The 20,641-nt window shown below is 39.9% G+C and overlaps 1 protein-coding gene across 2 annotated transcripts in view; it reads right to left on the minus strand.

Annotated features, from left to right (window-relative positions):
* Positions 1-20,641, minus strand: part of PMFBP1 (polyamine modulated factor 1 binding protein 1) — a 347,880-nt gene that overhangs the window by 22,668 nt on the left and 304,571 nt on the right. The window contains exons 31-35 of one of the 2 annotated variants that reach the window (XM_053699461.1): positions 18,738-18,905; positions 15,857-16,024; positions 8,956-9,018; positions 8,340-8,449; positions 8,183-8,257 (exon numbers count right to left, since the gene is read on the minus strand). In XM_053699461.1, the coding sequence (XP_053555436.1) occupies positions 8,183-8,257; positions 8,340-8,449; positions 8,956-9,018; positions 15,857-16,024; positions 18,738-18,905 (584 nt within the window). Of the gene's footprint in view, positions 1-8,182; positions 8,258-8,339; positions 8,450-8,955; positions 9,019-15,856; positions 16,025-18,737; positions 18,906-20,641 lie in introns of those variants that run through there. The other variant, XR_008400176.1, reaches the window with a different exon arrangement.

Genomic DNA, 20,641 nt, shown 5'->3' on the forward strand with positions numbered 1-20,641 from the left:
ATGTCACATTAAGAGACTCTATTCCCATAAGCATTAATATGCTAAATAAATAAAATTGCCCCAAAGGAAAAGAAAACACATCAGAAACTTCTACACCTCAGACAGTCTGAGGTGCCCTACCGCAATTCTGAGGATTCTCAATTTGATGGAAGCACAGGGACTGCAAGTGGCTTTAATTTTTCTTTGCAGCAAGCAGCTGCAACAGCCGACACTGAAAGGAAACTACTACGCGACTCCACTCCGGCTATCGGAAGAGAAGGAGATCACGTGACCGGCAAAGAGGAACTGCGCAGCAACTAAAAACGCGTGTTCCCTGCCGAGTAAAGAAAGAAAAAAAAAAAAAAAACTTTACCAGCTCTAACTGTCCTCTTAAAGGAACAGCTAACATGTGCCAGACTTGAGTAAATAAAAACACTTTCCACCCTGATTAAAAAGTGAAATTCTTGTCCCCACTGATTTGCCCCAAATAAATTTAGCCTCAAAAGTTTAATAAAAGAGCCACATAGGGAAAAATATTTCCAAATAAAAAGAAAATGTAACCCCTAGCCTCCACATACATGTGTGCCTCAGCAATCCTATGTAATAAAGGATTATCTTACTGTCCCAATATACTGCAGAGTTATACAGCTCACCAGGCGTGAAAGTACACATACTCCTTACAGAGACCTGTGGAAAAAGAAAGAATAGAGTAACCAACTCTGGCTTTTTGTGACTAGGGCAGCAAATATGTTAGAAAAACTGAGTAAGGACTACCTCACTACTTCCTAACTGCTTAAAAGTCACCACTACTCCTACTCAAGAGATTGACGTGGACACAGCTAAACCCAAATCCTTGCTTGCAGGAAAAAGTACCCCAAAAAAAGAATAAAATCTTCAGACACCAAACTTCACCTCCTCCATTGACAGAGGCAAAGAGAATGACTAGGGGTCATGGGTAAGGGAAGTGACACTTAACAGCTTTGTTGTGGTGCTCTTTGTCTCCTGCTCCTGAGCGAATATCACACTAGTAATTGGAATGATGTCATGGACTCTCCATGGCTTAGGAAAGAAAAATGCATTCGTCATCATCAATATAAAATGAATGAGTGTTTTACTTTAAGTTTCGTCCATTATATTTTTAGCTTTGATCATGGTCTATGAAAATCCTTGAAAAAAAAAATCCCCATTCAAGGCTTGTGATGGCTGTTTATGTTTGTTTTCCACATGCCTAGCTAGATGTTGCTGTTATATTGTTTTCTAATTCAAATGTTTTTTTTCTGATTCATGCTGCAACAATTTGAATTGATTGAAGTGGGTTAGAAAATAAAGTAAAGAATACATAAACTCCTACACAGTATTGCCACACAGGGAAGAATTTGTAGGCAACAAACAGAATTGTTAAATGCCAGGTAGCAGCTCCTAAGGCAAATATGATATTAGTGCGCATGGGTTCTAGGAAAAAAGTATAATAGTTTTCCTGCATAAATTGTAGTTAATACTTCACCTTGAATATGAACTACAGTATTGGTGACCAATTACTAAGAAAAACATTGGAGAACTAGAAAGCATTGAGGAAAGGGTTAAAAAAATGGAATACATGAACAAAACATAATTTATGCTTACCTGATAAATTTATTTCTCTTGTAGTGTGTTCAGTCCACGGGTCATCCATTACTTATGGGATATATTCTCCTTCCCAACAGGAAGTTGCAAGAGGATCACCCAAGCAGAGCTGCTATATAGCTCCTCCCCTCACATGTCATATCCAGTCATTCGACCGAAACAAGACGAGAAAGGAGAAACTATAGGGTGCAGTGGTGACTGGAGCTTTAATTAAAATTTAGAACTGCCTCAAAAAAAGACAGGGCGGGCCGTGGACTGAACACACAACAAGAGAAATAAATTTATCAGGTAAGCATAAATTATGTTTTCTCTTGTTAAGTGTGTTCAGTCCACGGGTCATCCATTACTTATGGGATACCAATACCAAAGCTAAAGTACACGGATGAAGGGAGGGACAAGGCAGGAACATTAAACAGAAGGAACCACTGCCTGTAGAACCTTTCTCCCAAAAACAGCCTCCGAAGAAGCAAAAGTGTCAAATTTGTAAAATTTTGAAAAGGTATGAAGTGAAGACCAAGTTGCAGCCTTGCAAATCTGTTCAACAGAGGCCTCATTCTTAAAGGCCCAGGTGGAAGCCACAGCTCTAGTGGAATGAGCTGTAATTCTTTCAGGAGGCTGCTGACCAGCAGTCTCATAGGCTAAACGTATTATGCTACGAAGCCAAAAAGAGAGAGAGGTGGCCGAAGCCTTTTGACCTCTCCTCTGCCCAGAATAAACGACAAACAGAGAAGAAGTTTGCCGAAAATCTTTAGTTGCCTGTAAGTAGAACTTCAGGGCACGGACTACGTCCAGATTATGCAAAAGACGTTCCTTCTTTGAAGAAGGATTAGGACATAATGACGGAACAACAATCTCTTGATTGATATTCCTGTTAGAAACAACCTTAGGTAAAAACCCAGGTTTAGTACGCAGAACTACCTTGTCTGAACGAAAAATCAGATAAGGAGAATCGCAATGTAAGGCAGATAACTCAGAGACTCTTCGAGCCGAGGAAATAGCCATCAAAAACAGAACTTTCCAAGATAAAAGCTTAATATCAATGGAATGAAGGGGTTCAAACTGAACACCCTGAAGAACTTTAAGAACTAAGTTTAAGCTCCACGGAGGAGCCACGGTTTTAAACACAGGCTTAATCCTAGTCAAAGCCTGACAAAAGGCCTGGAAGTCTGGATTCTCTGCCAGACGTTTGTGTAAAAGAATAGACAGAGCAGAAATCTGTCCTTTTAATGAACTAGCGGATAAACCCTTTTCTAAACCCTCTTGTAGAAAAGCTAATATCCTAGGAATCCTAACCTTACTCCATGAGTAACTCTTGGATTCACACCAATATTAATATTTACGCCATATCTTATGGTAAATTTTTCTGGTAACAGGTTTCCAAGCCTGTATTAACGTATCAATAACCGACTCCGAAAAACCACGCTTCGATAGAATCAAGCGTTCAATCTCCATGCAGTCAGCCTCAGAGAAATTAGGCTTGGATGGTTGAAAGGACCCTGGATTAGAAGGTCCTGCCTCAGAGGCAGAGACCATGGTGGACAGGACGACATGTCCACTAGGTCTGCACGCAGGCGCTATCAGAATCACCGATGCTCTCTCCTGTTTGATCCTGGCAATCAGTCGAGGTAGCAACGGAAAAGGTGGAAACACATAAGCCATGTGGAAAACCCAAGGGGCTGCTAGTGCATCTACCAGCACCGCTCCCGGGTCCCTGGACCTGGATCCGTAACAAGGAAGCTTGGCGTTCTGGCGAGACGCCATGAGATCCAGATCCAACGATGAATCAGTTGAGCGAAGACCTCCGGATGAAGTTCCCACTCCCCCGGATGAAAAGTCTGGCGACTTAGAAAATCCGCCTCCCAGTTCTCCACGCCTGGGATGTAGATCGCTGACAGATGACAAGAGTGAGACTCTGCCCAGCGAATTATCTTCGAGACTTCCAACATCGCTAGGGAACTCCTGGTTCCCCCCTGATGATTGATGTAAGCCACAGTCGTGATGTTGTCCGACTGAAATCTGATGAACCTCAGTGTTGCTAACTGAGGCCAAGCTAGAAGAGCATTGAATATTGCTCTTAATTCCAGAATGTTTATTGGGAGGAGTTTCTCCTCCTGAGTCCACAATCCCTGAGCCTTCAGGGAGTTCCAGACTGCACCCCAGCCTAGTAGGCTGGCATCTGTTGTTACAATCGTCCAATCTGGTCTGCGAAAAGTCATTCCTTTGGACAGATGAACCCGCGACAACCACCAGAGAAGAGAATCTCTGGCCTCCTGGTCCAGATTCAGTAAAGGGGACAGATCTGAGTAATCCCCATTCCACTGACTTAGCATGCATAGTTGCAGCGGTCTGAGATGTAGGCGCGCAAATGGCACTATGTCCATTGCCGCGACCATTAAGCCGATTACTTCCATGCACTGAGCTACTGATGGGCTTGGAATGGAATGAAGGACACGGCAAGCATTTAGGATTTTTGATAACCTGAACTCCGTCAGGTAAATCTTCATCTCTACAGAATCTATAAGAGTCCCTAGAAAGGGAACCCTTGTGAGTGGGAACAGAGAACTCTTTTCCATGTTCACTTTCCACCCATGCGACCTAAGAAATGCTAGAACTATCTCTGTATGAGACTTTGCATTTTGAAAACTTGACGCTTGTATCAGAATGTCGTCTAGGTACGGAGCCACCGCTAAGACACTGCGGTCTTAGTACCGCCAGAAGCGAGCCCAGAACCTTTGTAAAAATTCTCGGGGCCGTAGCCAACCCGAAGGGAAGAGCTACAAACTGGTAATGCCTGTCTAGAAAGGCAAACCTTAGGTACCGATAATGATCTTTGTGAATCGGTATGTGAAGGTAGGCATCCTTTAAGTCCACTGTGGTCATATACTGACCCTCTTGGATCATGGGTAGGATGGTTCGAATAGTTTCCATTTTGAACGATGGAACCCTTAGGAATTTGTTTAAGATCTTCAAGTCCAAGATTGGCCTGAAGGTTCCCTCTTTTTTGGGAACCACAAACAGATTTGAGTAAAAACCTTGCCCTTGTTCCGTCCGCGGAACCGGGTGGATCACTCCCATTACTAAGAGGTCTTGTACACATTGTAGAAATGCCTCTTTCTTTATTAGGTTTGTTGATAACCTTGACAGATGAAATCTCCCTTGTGGAGGAGAAGTTTTGAAGTCCAGAAGGTATCCCTGAGATATGATCTCCAACGCCCAGGGATCCTGGACATCTCTTGCCCAGGCCTGGGCGAAGAGAGAAAGTCTGCCCCCCACTAGATCCGTTTACGGATAGGGGGCCCTCTCTTCATGCTGTCTTAGGGGCAGAAGTAGGTTTTCTGGCCTGCTTGCCCTTGTTCCAGGACTGGTTGCCTTTCCAACCCTGTCTGTAACGAGTAGCAGTCCCTTCCTGTTTTGGAGCGGAGGAAGTTGATGCTGCCCCTGCCTTGAAATTACGAAAGGCACGAAAATTAGACTGTTTGGCCTTTGATTTGGCCCTGTCCTGAGGAAGGGTGTGACCCTTACCTCCAGTAATGTCAGCAATAATTTCTTTCAAGCCGGGCCCGAATAAGGTTTGCCCTTTGAAAGGAATATTAAGCAATTTAGATTTAGAAGTTACATCTGCTGACCAGGATTTAAGCCATAGCGCTCTGCGCGCCTGGATGGCGAATCCGGAGTTCTTAGCCGTTAGTTTGGTTAAATGCACAACGGCATCCGAAACAAATGCATTAGCTAGCTTAAGGGCTTTAAGCTTGTTCATAATCTCATCCAATGGTGCTGTGCGAATAGCCTCTTCCAGAGACTCAAACCAGAATGCCGCCGCAGCAGTGACGGGCGCAATGCATGCAAGGGGCTGTAATATAAAACCTTGTTGAACAAACATTTTCTTAAGGTAACCTTCTAATTTTTTATCCATTGGATCTGAGAAAGCACAACTATCCTCCACCGGGATAGTGGTACGCTTGGCTAAAGTAGAAACTGCTCCCTCCACCTTAGGGACCGTCTGCCATAAGTCTCGTGTGGTGGCGTCTATTGGGAACATTTTTCTAAATATCGGAGGAGGGGAAAACGGCACACCGGGTCTATCCCACTCCTTGCTAATAATCTCTGTAAGCATTTTAGGTATAGGAAAAATGTCAGTACACACCAGTACCGCATAGTATTTATCCAGCCTACATAATTTCTCTGGGATTGCAACCGTGTCGCAATCATTCAGAGCCGCTAACACCTCCCCTAGCAATACACGGAGGTTCTCAAGCTTAAATTTAAAATTTGAAATTTCTGAATCCGGTCTCCCCGGATCAGATCCGTCACCCACAGAATGAAGCTCTCCGTCCTCATGTTCTGCAAATTGTGACGCAGTATCGGACATGGCTCTCGTGTCATCGGCGCGCTCTGTCCTAAACCCAGAGCTATCGCGCTTGCCTCTTAACTCAGGCAAATTAGATAATACCTCTTTCATAACATTAGCCATATCATGCAAAGTGATTTGTAAGGGCCTTGATGTACTTGGCGCCACAATCTCACACACCTCCTGAGCGGGAGGCGACGGTACTGACACGTGAGGAGAGTTAGTCGGCATAACTTCCCCCTCGTTGTCTGGTGATAATTTCTTTACCAGTAAAGACTGACTTTTATTTAAAGTAACATCAATACAATTGGTACACATATTTCTATTGGGCTCCACATTGGCTTTTAAACATAATGAACAAGTAGATTCATCTGTATCAGACATGTTTAAACAGACTAGCAATGAAGGCTAGCAAGCTTGGAAAAAATCTTTCAATAAATTTACAAGCAATAGAAAAAACGCTGCAGCGCTTTTAAAAACACAAAAAACTGTCACAGTTGAAATAACAATGAACTAATTCAGTTATAGCCAACAATTTTAACAGTAAATGTATGAATTTAGCAGAGGATTGCACCCACAAGCAAACGGATGATTAACCCCTCAATACCCAAAAACGAATAATCAATTTATGATTTAACGCTTTTATCACAGTCAAACACACTGTCACAGGTCTGCTGTGACTGATTACCTCCCTCAAAAATGAATTTTGAAGACCCCTGAGCTCTCTGGAGACGTCCTGGATCAAGGAGGAAGAAGCAGGAAGACTGTGCTAGAATTTTAACTGCGCAACAAGGCGCTAAAAAAGGCCCCTCCCACTCTATATTACAACAGTGGGAGACCTGTTACAACGGTTTCTATGCAGAAATATACGTTAGCCATATGGAAAAAAATCATGCCCAAAAAGATTTATCACCAAAGTACCTCACAAAACGAATAACATGCCAGTAAACGTTTTAAAAACAACTTTCCATTGTTATGCAAAGTTATCACTAAGCCTGCTACCAGTCGCTTCTACTGCAGTTAAGGCTCATACATTTATTTCAGTATTAACAGTATTTTCTCAGTCAAATTCTAGTCCCTAGAAAATAACTCAACTGCGCATACATTTATCAGCCTGATACCAGTCGCTACTACTGCATTAAAGGCTGTACTTACATCATATGGGTACCAGCAGTGTTTTCTTAGTCAATTCCATTCCTAGAAAATATTACTGCACATACCTCATTTGCGGGGGACCCCGCATGCTATTCCCTTTTCTGAAGTTACCCCACTCCTCAGAATGTGCGAGAACAGCCAGTGGATCTTAGTTATGTCTGCTAAGATCATAGAAAACGCAGGCAGATTCTTCTTCTAAATACTGCCTGAGAGAAAAAACAGCACACTCCGGTGCCATTTTAAAATAATAAACTTTTGATTGAAGAATAATTAGGTAAAAAACTCCTATCTCCTCTCACGACCTCCTTCTTTGTTGAGACTTGCAAGAGAATGACTGGATATGACATGTGAGGGGAGGAGCTATATAGCAGCTCTGCTTGGGTGATCCTCTTGCAACTTCCTGTTGGGAAGGAGAATATATCCCATAAGTAATGGATGACCCGTGGACTGAACACACTTAACAAGAGAAATCCCCAATTCCATTATTCCAAAATCCAGAATTATGGCGAAATCCAGACTTTTTCAATAAAGGTATGGGAAAGTCAAAATGTAAATTGCATGTAATTTTAAGACACTTTTAAATTAACTTCTATTTTTAAATGTGCTTTGTTCTCTTGGCATTCCTTGTTGAAAAATAATATGCACATATCTTACACTAGCGGGAGCTACTGCTAATTGGTGACTGCACACATTTGTCTCTTGTGATTGGCTAACTAGATGTGTTCAGCTAACTCCTTCAGCAATGTATAGCAAGAGAACGAAGCAGATTTTATGATAGAAGTAAATTGGAAACTTGTTTGAAATTGTATGTTCTATCTGAATCATGAAAGAAAAATATGGGGTTCCCTGTGCCTTTAATATATATATATATATATATATATATATATATATATATATATATATACTGTACATATATATATATATATATATATATATATATATATATTTATTTTTTAAATGCACTAAAATGGACTTTCACTCAACATTATTATGAGTTGAAGTTTGAATATTTTAGACAAGTTTTATGTAGTAATAATCATGTTATATGATTAAAAAAAAGCTTCTGAAAATACATACTCTTTTTCTGTTGTCAGTTCTAGGATCTGCTTACTCTGGTCTCTAATCTTCTCCGTCAGTGTCTTGTTGGCTTCCCTGTGATAGATAAGAAACAATGTGTAATACAGGCAGAACAGCATAGTTTAAATGACAATATTGCATAAGAGGCATTACTCACTTCTGTTCCCGCACCCATTCGTTTACATTGCACACCACCAACTCGCTCTCGCGGTGCAGTCGCCGACAATCTGACCTTGCTGTATTCAGAGAGTTCCTTGTAGTCTCTAGCTGTATAGAACAAAAAGTGAGTCTCAAAATGCATCCGAGCACCCAGCATATAAAGCTCACGAGAAGCTAATATTCTGTATCAGTTACATGCTACTAATGGGAAATTGTAGTCTTTTTTTGTATCATCCTAAAGGGGGGACATTTAGAAATGTATTTGATGTTTAAGCTTAGGAGCCGGACCGCTTTTGGTTCAGCACCTTGGTAGCGCTTGCTGATGAGCCGACTCCTAAGCCTACATAAATACCTAATACCTAAATAAATCAATGTTATGTTATTTTTCCACACAGTTGTCATTATTAGCCAGTGAGAATTGCTTCGACGTGTAAAATTGATACTGCAGTATTAGTTTGAATTTAAATAACATTTATCTTACAGTTTTTCAGACAAACAAAAAAATATTAACAGGTGCAAAGGCTGCTGTTTCATATGCATAGTAGAAAATGTTTGAATGCAATGTCCCTTTAAACTTTTAAGATCATTTCACAATAACATAAATTGACACAGACCTCACTAGTGGTTACAGCAAACTCTTGCTTCATTTGGTTGAATATGTTCTGTAAGGCATCTTTCTGGAAGGAAAAAAAAAGAAAAAACAAATTGAGTGATTGTTAGCACATTTGATCATCTAAAGCATGTAAGATGGCCAACTTTCTAACACATGGGAGTCGCAGGTCAATACTTTTGAATCCTTAAAGGGACATTAAACACTTTGAGATGGCAATATAAAAACATAATTTATGTAAGAACTTACCTGATAAATTCATTTCTTTCATATTGGCAAGAGTCCATGAGCTAGTGACATATGGGATATACAATCCTACCAGGAGGGGCAAAGTTTCCCAAACCTCAAAATGCCTATAAATACACCCCTCACCACACCCACAATTCAGTTTAACAAATAGCCAAGCAGTGGGGTGATAAAGAAAGGAGTAGAAAGCATCAACAAAGGAAATTTGGAAATAATTGTGCTTTATACAAAAAATCATAACCACCATAAAAAAGGGTGGGCCTCATGGACTCTTGCCAATATGAAAGAAATTAATTTATCAGGTAAATTCTTACATAATTATGTTTTCTTTCATGTAATTGGCAAGAGTCCATGAGCTAGTGACTATGGGATATCAATACCCAAGATGTGGAGTCTTCCACTCAAGAGTCACTAGAGAGGGAGGGACTAAAATAAAAACAGCCATATTCCGCTGAGAAAATAATCCACAACCCAAAACTAAGTTTATTTTCACTTTTGAAAGAAAAAAACTTAAATCAAAAAGCAGAAGAATCAAACTGAAACAGCTGCCTGAAGAACTTTTCTACCAAAAACTGCTTCCGAAGAAGCAAATACATCGAAATGGTAGAATTTAGTAAATGTATGCAAAGAGGACCAAGTGGCTGCTTTGCAAATCTGATCGACTGAAGCTTCATTCTTAAAAGCCCATGAAGTAGAGACTGATCTAGTAGAATGAGCTGTAATTCTCTGAGGCAGGGTTTGACCCGACTCCAAATAAGCTTGATGAATCAAAAGTTTCAACCAAGAAGCCAAGGAAACAGCAGAAGCTTTCTGACCTTTCCTAGGACCAGAAAATAAAACAAATAGACTGGAAGTCTTCCTGAAATTTTTAGTAGCTTCCACATAATATTTCAAAGCTCTTACCACATCCAAAGAATGTAAGGATCTCTCCAAAGAATTCTTAGGATTAGGACATAAAGAAGGGACAACAATTTATCTACTAATGTTGTTAGAATTCACAACCTTAGGTAAAAATTGAAAAGAAGTCCGCAAAACTGCCTTATCCTGATGAAAAATCAGAAAAGGAGACTCACAAGAAAGAGCAGATAGCTCAGAAACTATTTTAGCAGAAGAAATAGCCAAAAGGAACAACACTTTCCAGGAAAGTAGTTTAATGACCAAAGAATGCATAGGTTCAAATGGAGGAGCCTGTAAAGCCCTCAGAACCAAATTAAGACTCCAAGGAGGAGAAATTGACTTAATGACAGGCTTAATACAAACTAAAGCCTGTACAAAACAGTGTATATCAGGAAGTATAGCAATTTTTCTGTGAAATAAAACAGAAAGAGCGGAGATTTGTCCTTTCAAGGAACTTGCAGACAAACCCTTATCCAGACCATCCTGAAGAAACTGCAAAATTCTAGGAATTCTAAAAGAATGCCAGGAGAATTTATGAGAAGAACACCATGAAATGTAAGCCTTCCAAACTCTATAATAAATCTTCCTAGAGACAGATTTACAAGCTTGTAACATAGTATTAATCACTGAATCAGAGAAACCTCTATGACTTAGAACTAAGCGTTCAATTTCCATACCTTCAAATTTAATGATTTGAGATCCTGATGGAAAAACGGACCTTGAGATAGTAGGTCCGGCCGTAACGGAAGTGGCCAAGGCGGGCAACTGGACATCCGAACCAGATCCGCATACCAAAACCTGTGTGGCCATGCTGGAGCCACCAGCAACACAAAAGACTGTTCTATGATGATTTTGGAAATCACTCTTGGAAGAAGAACTAGAGGCGGGAAGATGTAAGCAGGTTGATAACACCAAGGAAGTGTCAGCGCATCCACTGCTTCCGCCTAAACATCCCTGGACCTGGACAAGTATCTGGGAAGTTTCTTGTTTAGATGAGAGGCCATGAGATCTATTTCTGGAAGCCCCCACATCTGAACAATCTAAGAAAACACATCTGGATGGAGAGACCACTCCCCTGGATGTAAAGTCTGGCGGTTGAGATAATCCGCCTCCCAATTGTCTACACCTGGGATATGCACCGCAGAGATTAGACAGGAGCTGGATTCCGCCCAAGCAAGTATCCGAGATACTTCTTTCATAGCTTGGGGACTGTGAGTCCCACCCTGATGATTGACATAAGCCACAGTTGTGATATTGTCTGTCTGAAAACAAATGAACGGTTCTCTCTTTAGTAGAGGCCAGAACTGAAGAGCCCTGAGAATTGCACGGAGTTCTAAAATATTTATTGGTAATCTCGCCTCTTGAGATTTCCAAACCCCTTGTGCTGTCAGAGACCCCCAAACGGCTCCCCAACCTGAAAGACTCGCATCTGTTGTGATCACAGTCCAGGTTGGGCGAACAAAAGAAGCCCCTTGAACCAAACGATGGTGATCTATGCACCATGTCAGAGAGTGTCGTACATTGGGATTCAAGGATATTAATTGTGATATCTTTGTATAATCCCTGCACCATTGATTCAGCATACAAAGCTGTAGAGGTAGGGGATTGCGTCCGATGCTGCAGTCATGAGACCTAAAACTTCCATGCACATAGCCACTGAAGGGAATGACTGAGACTGAAGGCGCTGGCAGGCTGCAACCAATTTTAAACGTCTCTTGTCTGTTAGAGACAGAGTCATGGACACTGAATCTATCTGGAAACCTAAAAAGGTGACCCTTGTCTGAGGAATCAAGAAACTTTTTGGTAAATTGATCCTCCAACCATGTTTCCGAAGAAACAACACTAGTTGATTCGTGTGAGATTCTGCAATATGTAAAGACTGAGCTAGTACCAAGATATCGTCCAAATAAGGAAACACCGCAATACCCTGTTCTCTGATTACAGATAGTAGGGCACACAGAACCTTTGAAAAGATTCTTGGAGCTGTTGCTAGGCCAAATGGAAGAGCAACAAATTGGTAATGCTTGTCTAGAAAAGAGAATCTCAGAAACTGATAGTGTTCTGGATGAATCGGAATATGAAGGTATGCATCCTGCAAGTCTATTGTGGACATATAATGTCCTTGCTGAACAAAAGGCAGAATAGTCCTTATAGTCACCATCTTGAAAGTTGGTACTCTTACTTAACGATTCAAAATTTTCAGATCCAGAACTGGTCTGAACAAATTTTCTTTCTTTGGTACAATGAATAGGTTTGAATAAAACCCCAAACCTTGTTCCTGAAGAGGAACTGGCATGATTACCCCTGAAGACTCCAGGTCTGATACACACTTCAGAAAAGCCTGAGCTTTTACTGGATTTACAGGAATGTGTGAGAGAAAAAATCTTCTCACAGGAGGTCTTACTTTGAATCCTATTCGATACCCTTGAGAGACAATGCTCTGAATCCAATGATTTTGGACAGATTTTATCCAAAAATCCTTGAAAAACCTTAATCTGCCCCCTACCAGCTGAGCTGGAATGAGGGCCGCACCTTCATGCGGACTTAGGGGCAGACTTTGGTTTCCTAAATGGCTTGGATTTATTCCAATTTGAGGAAGGCTTCCAACTGGAAGCAGATTCCTTGGGAGGAGGATTGAGTTTTTGTTCCTTATTCTGACGAAAGGAACGAAAACGGTTAGAAGCCTTAGATTTACCCTTAGGTTTTTTATCCTGAGGCAAAAAAACTCCTTTTCCTCCAGTGATAGTTGAAATAATAGAATCCAACTGAGAACCAAATAAATTATTACGTTGGAAAGAAAGAGATAGTAATCTAGATTTAAATGTCATATCAGCTTTCCAAGATTTAAGCCACAAAGCTCTTCTAGCTAATACAGCTAAAGACATGGATCTAACATCAATTTTGATAATATCAAAAATGGCATCACAAATAAAATGATTAGCATGTTGCAGTAAGCGAACAATGCAAGATATGTCAGAATTCAATTCATGTTGCGCTAAATTTTCCAACCAGAAAGTTGATGCAGCCGCAACATCACCCAAAGAAATAGCAGGTCTGAGAAGATGACCTGAATATAAATAGGCCTTCCTTAGATAAGATTCAAGCTTCCTATCTAAAGGATCCTTAAAGGAAGTGCTATCTTCCATAGGAATAGTGGTACGTTTAGCAAGAGTAGAAATAGCCCCATCAACTTTGGGGATCTTTTCCCAAAACTCTATAGATTTTGCTGGTAAAGGATACAATCTCTTAAACCTTGAAGAAGGAACAAAGGAAGTACCTGGCTTATTCCATTCCCTAGAAATCATATCAGAAATAGCCTGAGGAATGGGAAAAAACACCTGGGGAAACCACAGGAGGTTTAAAAACAGCATTTAAACGTTTATTAGACTGAACGTCAATAGGACTGGTTACCTCAATATCCAAAGTAATTAACACTTCTTTTAATAAAGAACGCATATACTCTATTTTAAATAAATAAGTAGATTTGTCAGTGTCAATATCTGAGGAAGGATCTTCTGTTTCAGATAGATCCTCAGCAGAATAGGATGAATTATTATGTTGTTGGTCATTTGAAATTTCATCAGCTAAATGAGAAGTTTTAAAAGACCTTTTACGTTTATTAGAAGGTGGAAATGCAGACAAAGCCTTCATATAATATATTCAGAAACAAATTCTTTAAAATTTACAGGTATATCATGCACATTAGAAGTTGAAGGAACTGCAACTGGCAATGTACTATTACTGATAGAAACACTATCTGCATGTAAAAGTTTATCATGACAACTATTACAAATGACATTCGGTGGAATAATTTCTACAATTTTGCAACAAATGCACTTAGCTTTGGTAGAACCGATGTCAGGCAGCAATGTTCCAACAGAAACTTCAGAGACAGGATCGGATTGGGACATCTTGCTCAATGTAAAAGAAAAAACAACATATAAAGCAAAATTATCTATTTCCTTAAATGACAGTTTCAAGAATGGGAAAAAATGCAAAAGCATAGGCCTCTTGATAGAGAAGAAAGCAGGAGGCAAACATGAATGGAGTATTGAAATAATGAAACAAATGCGTCACTAATGACGCCGCCGTGTGAAAGGTCTCGACGTCACGTATGACGCCGGAAATGACGAAGTTGCGTCAAAAAACGTAATTTCCTGCGCCAAAAAAGTTCACGCCAAAAATGACGCAATAAAGTCTAACATTTGACGCACCCGCGGGCCTAATACCCGCAAATGCAAAAGTAGTCAAAATTGAAAAAGACTAAACCCCAGGTAAGAAACAAATTTCTTTAAGTGTTTATATTCCCAAATATGAAGCTGACAGTCTGCAGAAGGAAATACATGAACCTGACTCATGGCAAATATAAGTACAATACATATATTTAGAACTTTATATAATTTGCATAAAGTGCCAAACCATAGCTGAGAGTGTCTTAAGTAATAAAAACATACTTACCAAAAGACACCCATCCACATATAGCAGATAGCCAAACCGGTACTAAAACAGTTCTTTAGTAGAGGTAATGGTAAATTTGAGAGTATATCATCGATCTGAAAAGGGAGGTATGAGATGAATCTCTACGACCGATAACAGAGAACCCATAAAAAAGACCCCCGTTAGGGAAATCATCGTATTCAATAGGTGATACTCCCTTCACGTCCCTCTGACATTCGCTGTACTCTGAGAGGAATCGGGCTTCAACAATGCTGAGAAGCGCATATCAACGTAGAAATCTTAGCACAAACTTACTTCACCACCTCCATAGGAGGCAAAGTTTGTAAAACTGAATTGTGGGTGTGGTGAGGGGTGTATTTATAGGCATTTTGAGGTTTGGGAAACTTTGCCCCTCCTGGTAGGATTGTATATCCCATATGTCACTAGCTCATGGACTCTTGCCAATTACATGAAAGAAATTATAAATTGTATATAGAATAAAAAACTTTGCAGCATACTATAATTATTTATTTTGTCCCCTTTTCCTGTAATTTCTTTCTGACAATTGTGTGGTTTTCAGTTCCTATTAGAACTGGAAGTGCAGAACCCTGTTATATTTCCCACAGCTATTGGCTGCACACTCTAGTGACCTATGTATAACTGTCTTTAATTGGCCGCAGCAAAAAAAGAAACCTACATTACAACATGGCAGTACCCATTGCTTTATAGACACTAAAATGTTACACTTATTTTGTCAATATTTAAAAAACTAATTAAACTTTAAAAAAATTCATCTACATGTTAATCTCAGACTAATCTTTTCTTTGAATGTTTCCTTCTATCTAGCATTTGTTTAGTGTTTAATGTCCCTGTAATAATACTTTCTAAAAATGTCCAGTAGCGACACAGGATATAGGTAAGGTTGCAAGATAGCCTCTATTTGCTGTTCTCCAATCCAGAGGGGTCTTTTGAATTTTGGCCACCCAAACTTAGTTTTATTTTTTCCAGCAGCCATACAAATGATGTCACACATTCTTAATTCTGCTTTATTACAGAGGCCATAAAGACTAGTGCAGAGGGCCACATAAGGCCCTTGGGCCGCCAGTTGGCCATCCTTGATATAAAAAGAAATGCTTTCTTTTGAAAAATATAAATAAAAAAACTAAGGACCTATGTGGGTGATTTACATAATAACGACAAAACAAAAATGTTTATGTGCCCATTACATGAAAATTGAAATGCACAAGTGCATTTCAGTTTTGACTTGAAAACAAATGTCCCCTTCACCAACATGGTAGATTTATACACAAGCCACAGTATTCTACCTCTTTGGCGTCATTCTGTTGTTTTTCTTTTAAGGATTCTAGTTCTGCCAGGAGATGCTTAAGCCTTTCTTCTTTATGATCCAGCTGTAGATTACTCTCTTGATACCGTGAATGCCAGTGCTCTAGCTGTTTGCCAAGCTCACTCATGCGTTTCTCACAGACTGCAATCTGCCACATAAACAGGTAGGGGATGATCACAATACCAAATGTGATATAAAAAAACAGACCATGGTGCATATATAAAAAACTTTTGGCATGAGGTGGAGACGTTAGGAAAACACCTATTTAGGGTATATTATACTTTACAGGCAATCCATGCCATATTAAAGTGAATGTAAAGTTTAATGAATAAGTGCCTTGTATCTAAAAATATTCTTAAAAACAGGGGCACTTTCATTCATTAAATTTTACAAATACGCTTATTCTTTAAAATACTTTCCTTTGCGTTATGGTAAACATAACGCTGATCCTCCGCCCGCAGCTACTGCTTTCATTAGCATATTGATGACGATCTGATTCCTCCAATCGTGTGCCTCACAAGCTTGATGCCAAAGGGGGCAAACAATGATTGGAGGAAGCCAGATTCGTCATTGATCTGCTAACGAACGCAGGAGCTGCGGGAGGAGGATCGGCGTTATGTTTACCATAACGCAAAGGTAAGTATTTTAAAAAATAAGCGTGTTTGTAAAGTTTAAAGAATGAAAGTGCCCCTGTTTTTATGATTAATTTTTAGATAATTGGGCACTTATTTATTAAACTATACAATCACTTTAAACTATAAACCTAAATGTCCCTGTACAATTAGAGTCACATTATTTCAAATAGCAATCGACAGTGCAAAATCTTTACTTGCTAACAACACAAAATCCCACAAAACAGTTGTGTATGGACAGAACAGAGGCACAAATAGCTTTGGAAGGGAATGGATACTATAGTGAAAAAAGTGACTTCTTTTTATATGTCAGATTTTACTGCGATTAGTATAAATTGCAATAGGCTTTAGTCGGATACATATCTCTGCTCCCAAACACACATTCCTTACATTTGTTATAACTGTGGGGAGTACAGTGGAGTGATGGGAGCCCTCACCCCCCTTTTCCCCTACGCCCCCTTCATTGTTGTCTTATGATCAGGATGGTGGATACAAAACTAGAGCATGAAGACAATGGATGGAATCTTCTGGTCGGCGTATGGGAATGGTTTAGACGGGAGGAGAGGGATTGTAGCGCTGTTAAATAAATCTGCTTCTTTACAAGGACTACATTTTCTTTATTATGCGATACCATGACAGAAGTTATATGACATGCACAGGGGTTATATGACATGCACAGGGGTTACATGACATGCACAGGGGTTACATGACATGCACAGGGGTTACATGACATGCACAGGGGTTACATGACATGCACAGGGGTTACATGACATGCACAGGGGATACATGACATGCACAGGGGATACATGACATGCACAGGGGATACATGACATGCACAGGGGATACATGACATGCACAGGGGTTATATGACATGCACAGGGGTTATATGACATGCACAGGGGTTATATGACATGCACAGGGGTTATATGACATGCACAGGGGTTATATGACATGCACAGGGGTTATATGACATGCACAGAGGTTATATGACATGCACAGGGGTTACATGACATGCACAGGGGTTATATGACATGCACAGGGGTTATATGACATGCACAGAGGTTATATGACATGCACAGGGGTTACATGACATGCACAGGGGTTACATGACATGCACAGGGGTTACATGACATGCACAGGGGTTACATGACATGCACAGGGGTTATATGACATGCACAGGGGTTACATGACATGCACAGGGGTTACATGACATGCACAGGGGTTATATGACATGCACAGGGGTTACATGACATGCACAGGGGTTACATGACATGCACAGGGGTTACATGACATGCACAGGGGTTACATGACATGCACAGGGGTTATATGACATGCACAGGGGTTACATGACATGCACAGGGGTTACATGACATGCACAGGGGTTATATGACATGCACAGGGGTTATATGACATGCACAGGGGTTATATGACATGCACAGGGGTTATATGACATGCACAGAGGTTATATGACATGCACAGGGGTTACATGACATGCACAGGGGTTACATGACATGCACAGGGGTTACATGACATGCACAGGGGTTATATGACATGCACAGGGGTTATATGACATGCACAGGGGTTATATGACATGCACAGGGGTTATATGACATGCACAGGGGTTATATGACATGCACAGCGGTTATATGACATGCACAGGGGTTATATGACATGCACAGGGGTTATATGACATGCACAGGGGTTATATGACATGCACAGAGGTTATATGACATGCACAGGGGTTATATGACATGCACAGAGGTTATATGACATGCACAGGGGTTACATGACATGCACAGGGGTTACATGACATGCACAGGGGTTATATGACATGCACAGGGGTTATATGACATGCACAGGGGTTATATGACATGCACAGCGGTTATATGACATGCACAGGGGTTATATGACATGCACAGGGGTTATATGACATGCACAGGGGTTATATGACATGCACAGGGGTTATATGACATGCACAGCGGTTATATGACATGCACAGCGGTTATATGACATGCACAGCGGTTATATGACATGCACAGGGGTTATATGACATGCACAGGGGTTATATGACATGCTGATTGTTAAACGGGAGATATTATAACATTCTGTTACAAATGCATTTTATGTTTGATTGCTGTAACGTCAATAAACATGAATACATTTTTTTTTAAATAAAACAGACTGTGATCTCACAATCTCTAGCTGTATCCACCTATGCCAAGATCATACCTCCTGTTCTGTTTGCCTCTGCTTCTCATGCAGGGAACTTATCTCTGAGTTCATCCTCCATATTCTTTCATCCTGAGCCGCAGAGTCCCTTTCTAGATCAGCCTTTCTCTGCTGGCTTCTCTGCAACTCGCTCCTCAAAGCAGCCAGTTCTCTGCTTTTTTCTCCTAGCTGCAGATCAAAATGTTATTAAAATAGATTTATGTTTTTTAAACAAGAACATTTAAGAAGAAGTAACGGCTTATAGAAAAAAGCACCAATCTAAAGATTATTGGGTTTAAGGTTTTCATAAAGAGCAGCCAGGGGTCTTGAAACACAAGGTTTATTTGCCTGTAGCACATATACTGTGCAACTCTTCCATATATATAATATTATATATTAAATATGTATGAGAAATTATACTTTATACATTAAAGGCATAAGAAAGGCAAAATTAAATTTACATGATTCAGATAGAACATGTCATTTTAAGACACTTTTAAATTAACCTCTATTTTAAAATGTGCTTCATTTTCTTTGTATCACTTGTTGAAGAAAAAAAGCACCTATCCTAGACTAGTAGGAGTTAGCTGCTGATTGGTGCCTGAACAAATTTGTCTCTTGTGATTGGCTAACTAGTTGTCTTAACCTAGAGCTGCCAGTAGTGCAATGTTGTTCCTTTAGCAATGGATAACAAGAGAATGAAGCAAATTTGATAATAGAAGTAAATCGGAAAGTTGTTTGAAATAGTATGTTCTATCCAAGTCATGAGGGGTTTCCTGTCCCTTTAACCCTTTGATTGCTAAGCACTTTCCCACCTGGGTGCTAAGATTTTTTAATTTTTAAAAAAATTTTTTATCAATTTATTTTTTTACTTTTTTTTTATTTTTTTAAGACCCCCAAGACTTACACTGTGTGAGAGGTTAGGCGATTACCTTTCCAATGGTGGGTCTTGGGGGATCTGTAGCTGCTTAGCAAATCCCCAAATCTGGAATTACACATCCAAACAGTTTGAATAAAGGGTTTTCTACCTGTATATCATTATACCTGGAAGAAATATTAATCTGACCAAGACCTTCCCTTTAAACTGTAATGCAATAAAACATGACTGGGCCAGTTGGATTTGCGCAGGATATAATGGAACACATATAACTCACTACACTGTCCTGCAAGCTTCTGCTGTAACATAGTAGATGAGGTTGAAAAAAGACCGAAGCCAACCTAAACAAATCTAATATACTTTGAAAAAAGCTCCATTTGAGGTTAAAGGACCAGTCAACACAGTAGCTTTGCATAATCAACAAATGCAAGATAACAAGACAATGCAATAGCACTTAGTCTGAACTTCAAATAAACAGATTTTTTTTTCGGACAATTTTAAAAGTTATGCCTATTTCCACTCCCCCTGTACCATGTGACAGCCATCAGTCAATCACAAATGCATACATGTACCATGTGACAGCCATCAGCCAATCACAAATGCATATACGCTTATTCTGTGAATTCTTGCACATGCTCAGTAGGACGTGGTGACTCAAAAAGTTTAAATATATAAGGACTGTGCACTTTTTTTTAATGAAAGTAAATTGGAAAGTTGTTTAAAATTACATGCTGTATCTGAATCATGAAAGTTTAATTTTGACTTGAGTGTCCCTTTAAATTAATCCCACTAAAAGGTGAGCCATGTAATACAAGCAATTTTGTTTCTAGCCAGAAATGTATGCAAACAATTTTTAAATGTAACTAGGGTATTGGCATTCAATTTGTGGCCCTTCTCTGAACTTTTTCTAGTTCTGCAATATCTTTTTTTGCCACAATTCATCAATACACCGCAGATACCCCAGGCATAATCTTCTCAAGTGCAATGGGTGCCTGTATGTCAAGGTCACTGGAAACAATACTTATAGTATGGACCAACTCCTATACAG

The sequence above is a fragment of the Bombina bombina genome, chromosome 1, assembly GCF_027579735.1.
Source record: "Bombina bombina isolate aBomBom1 chromosome 1, aBomBom1.pri, whole genome shotgun sequence".
NCBI classification, from domain to species: domain Eukaryota; kingdom Metazoa; phylum Chordata; class Amphibia; order Anura; family Bombinatoridae; genus Bombina; species Bombina bombina.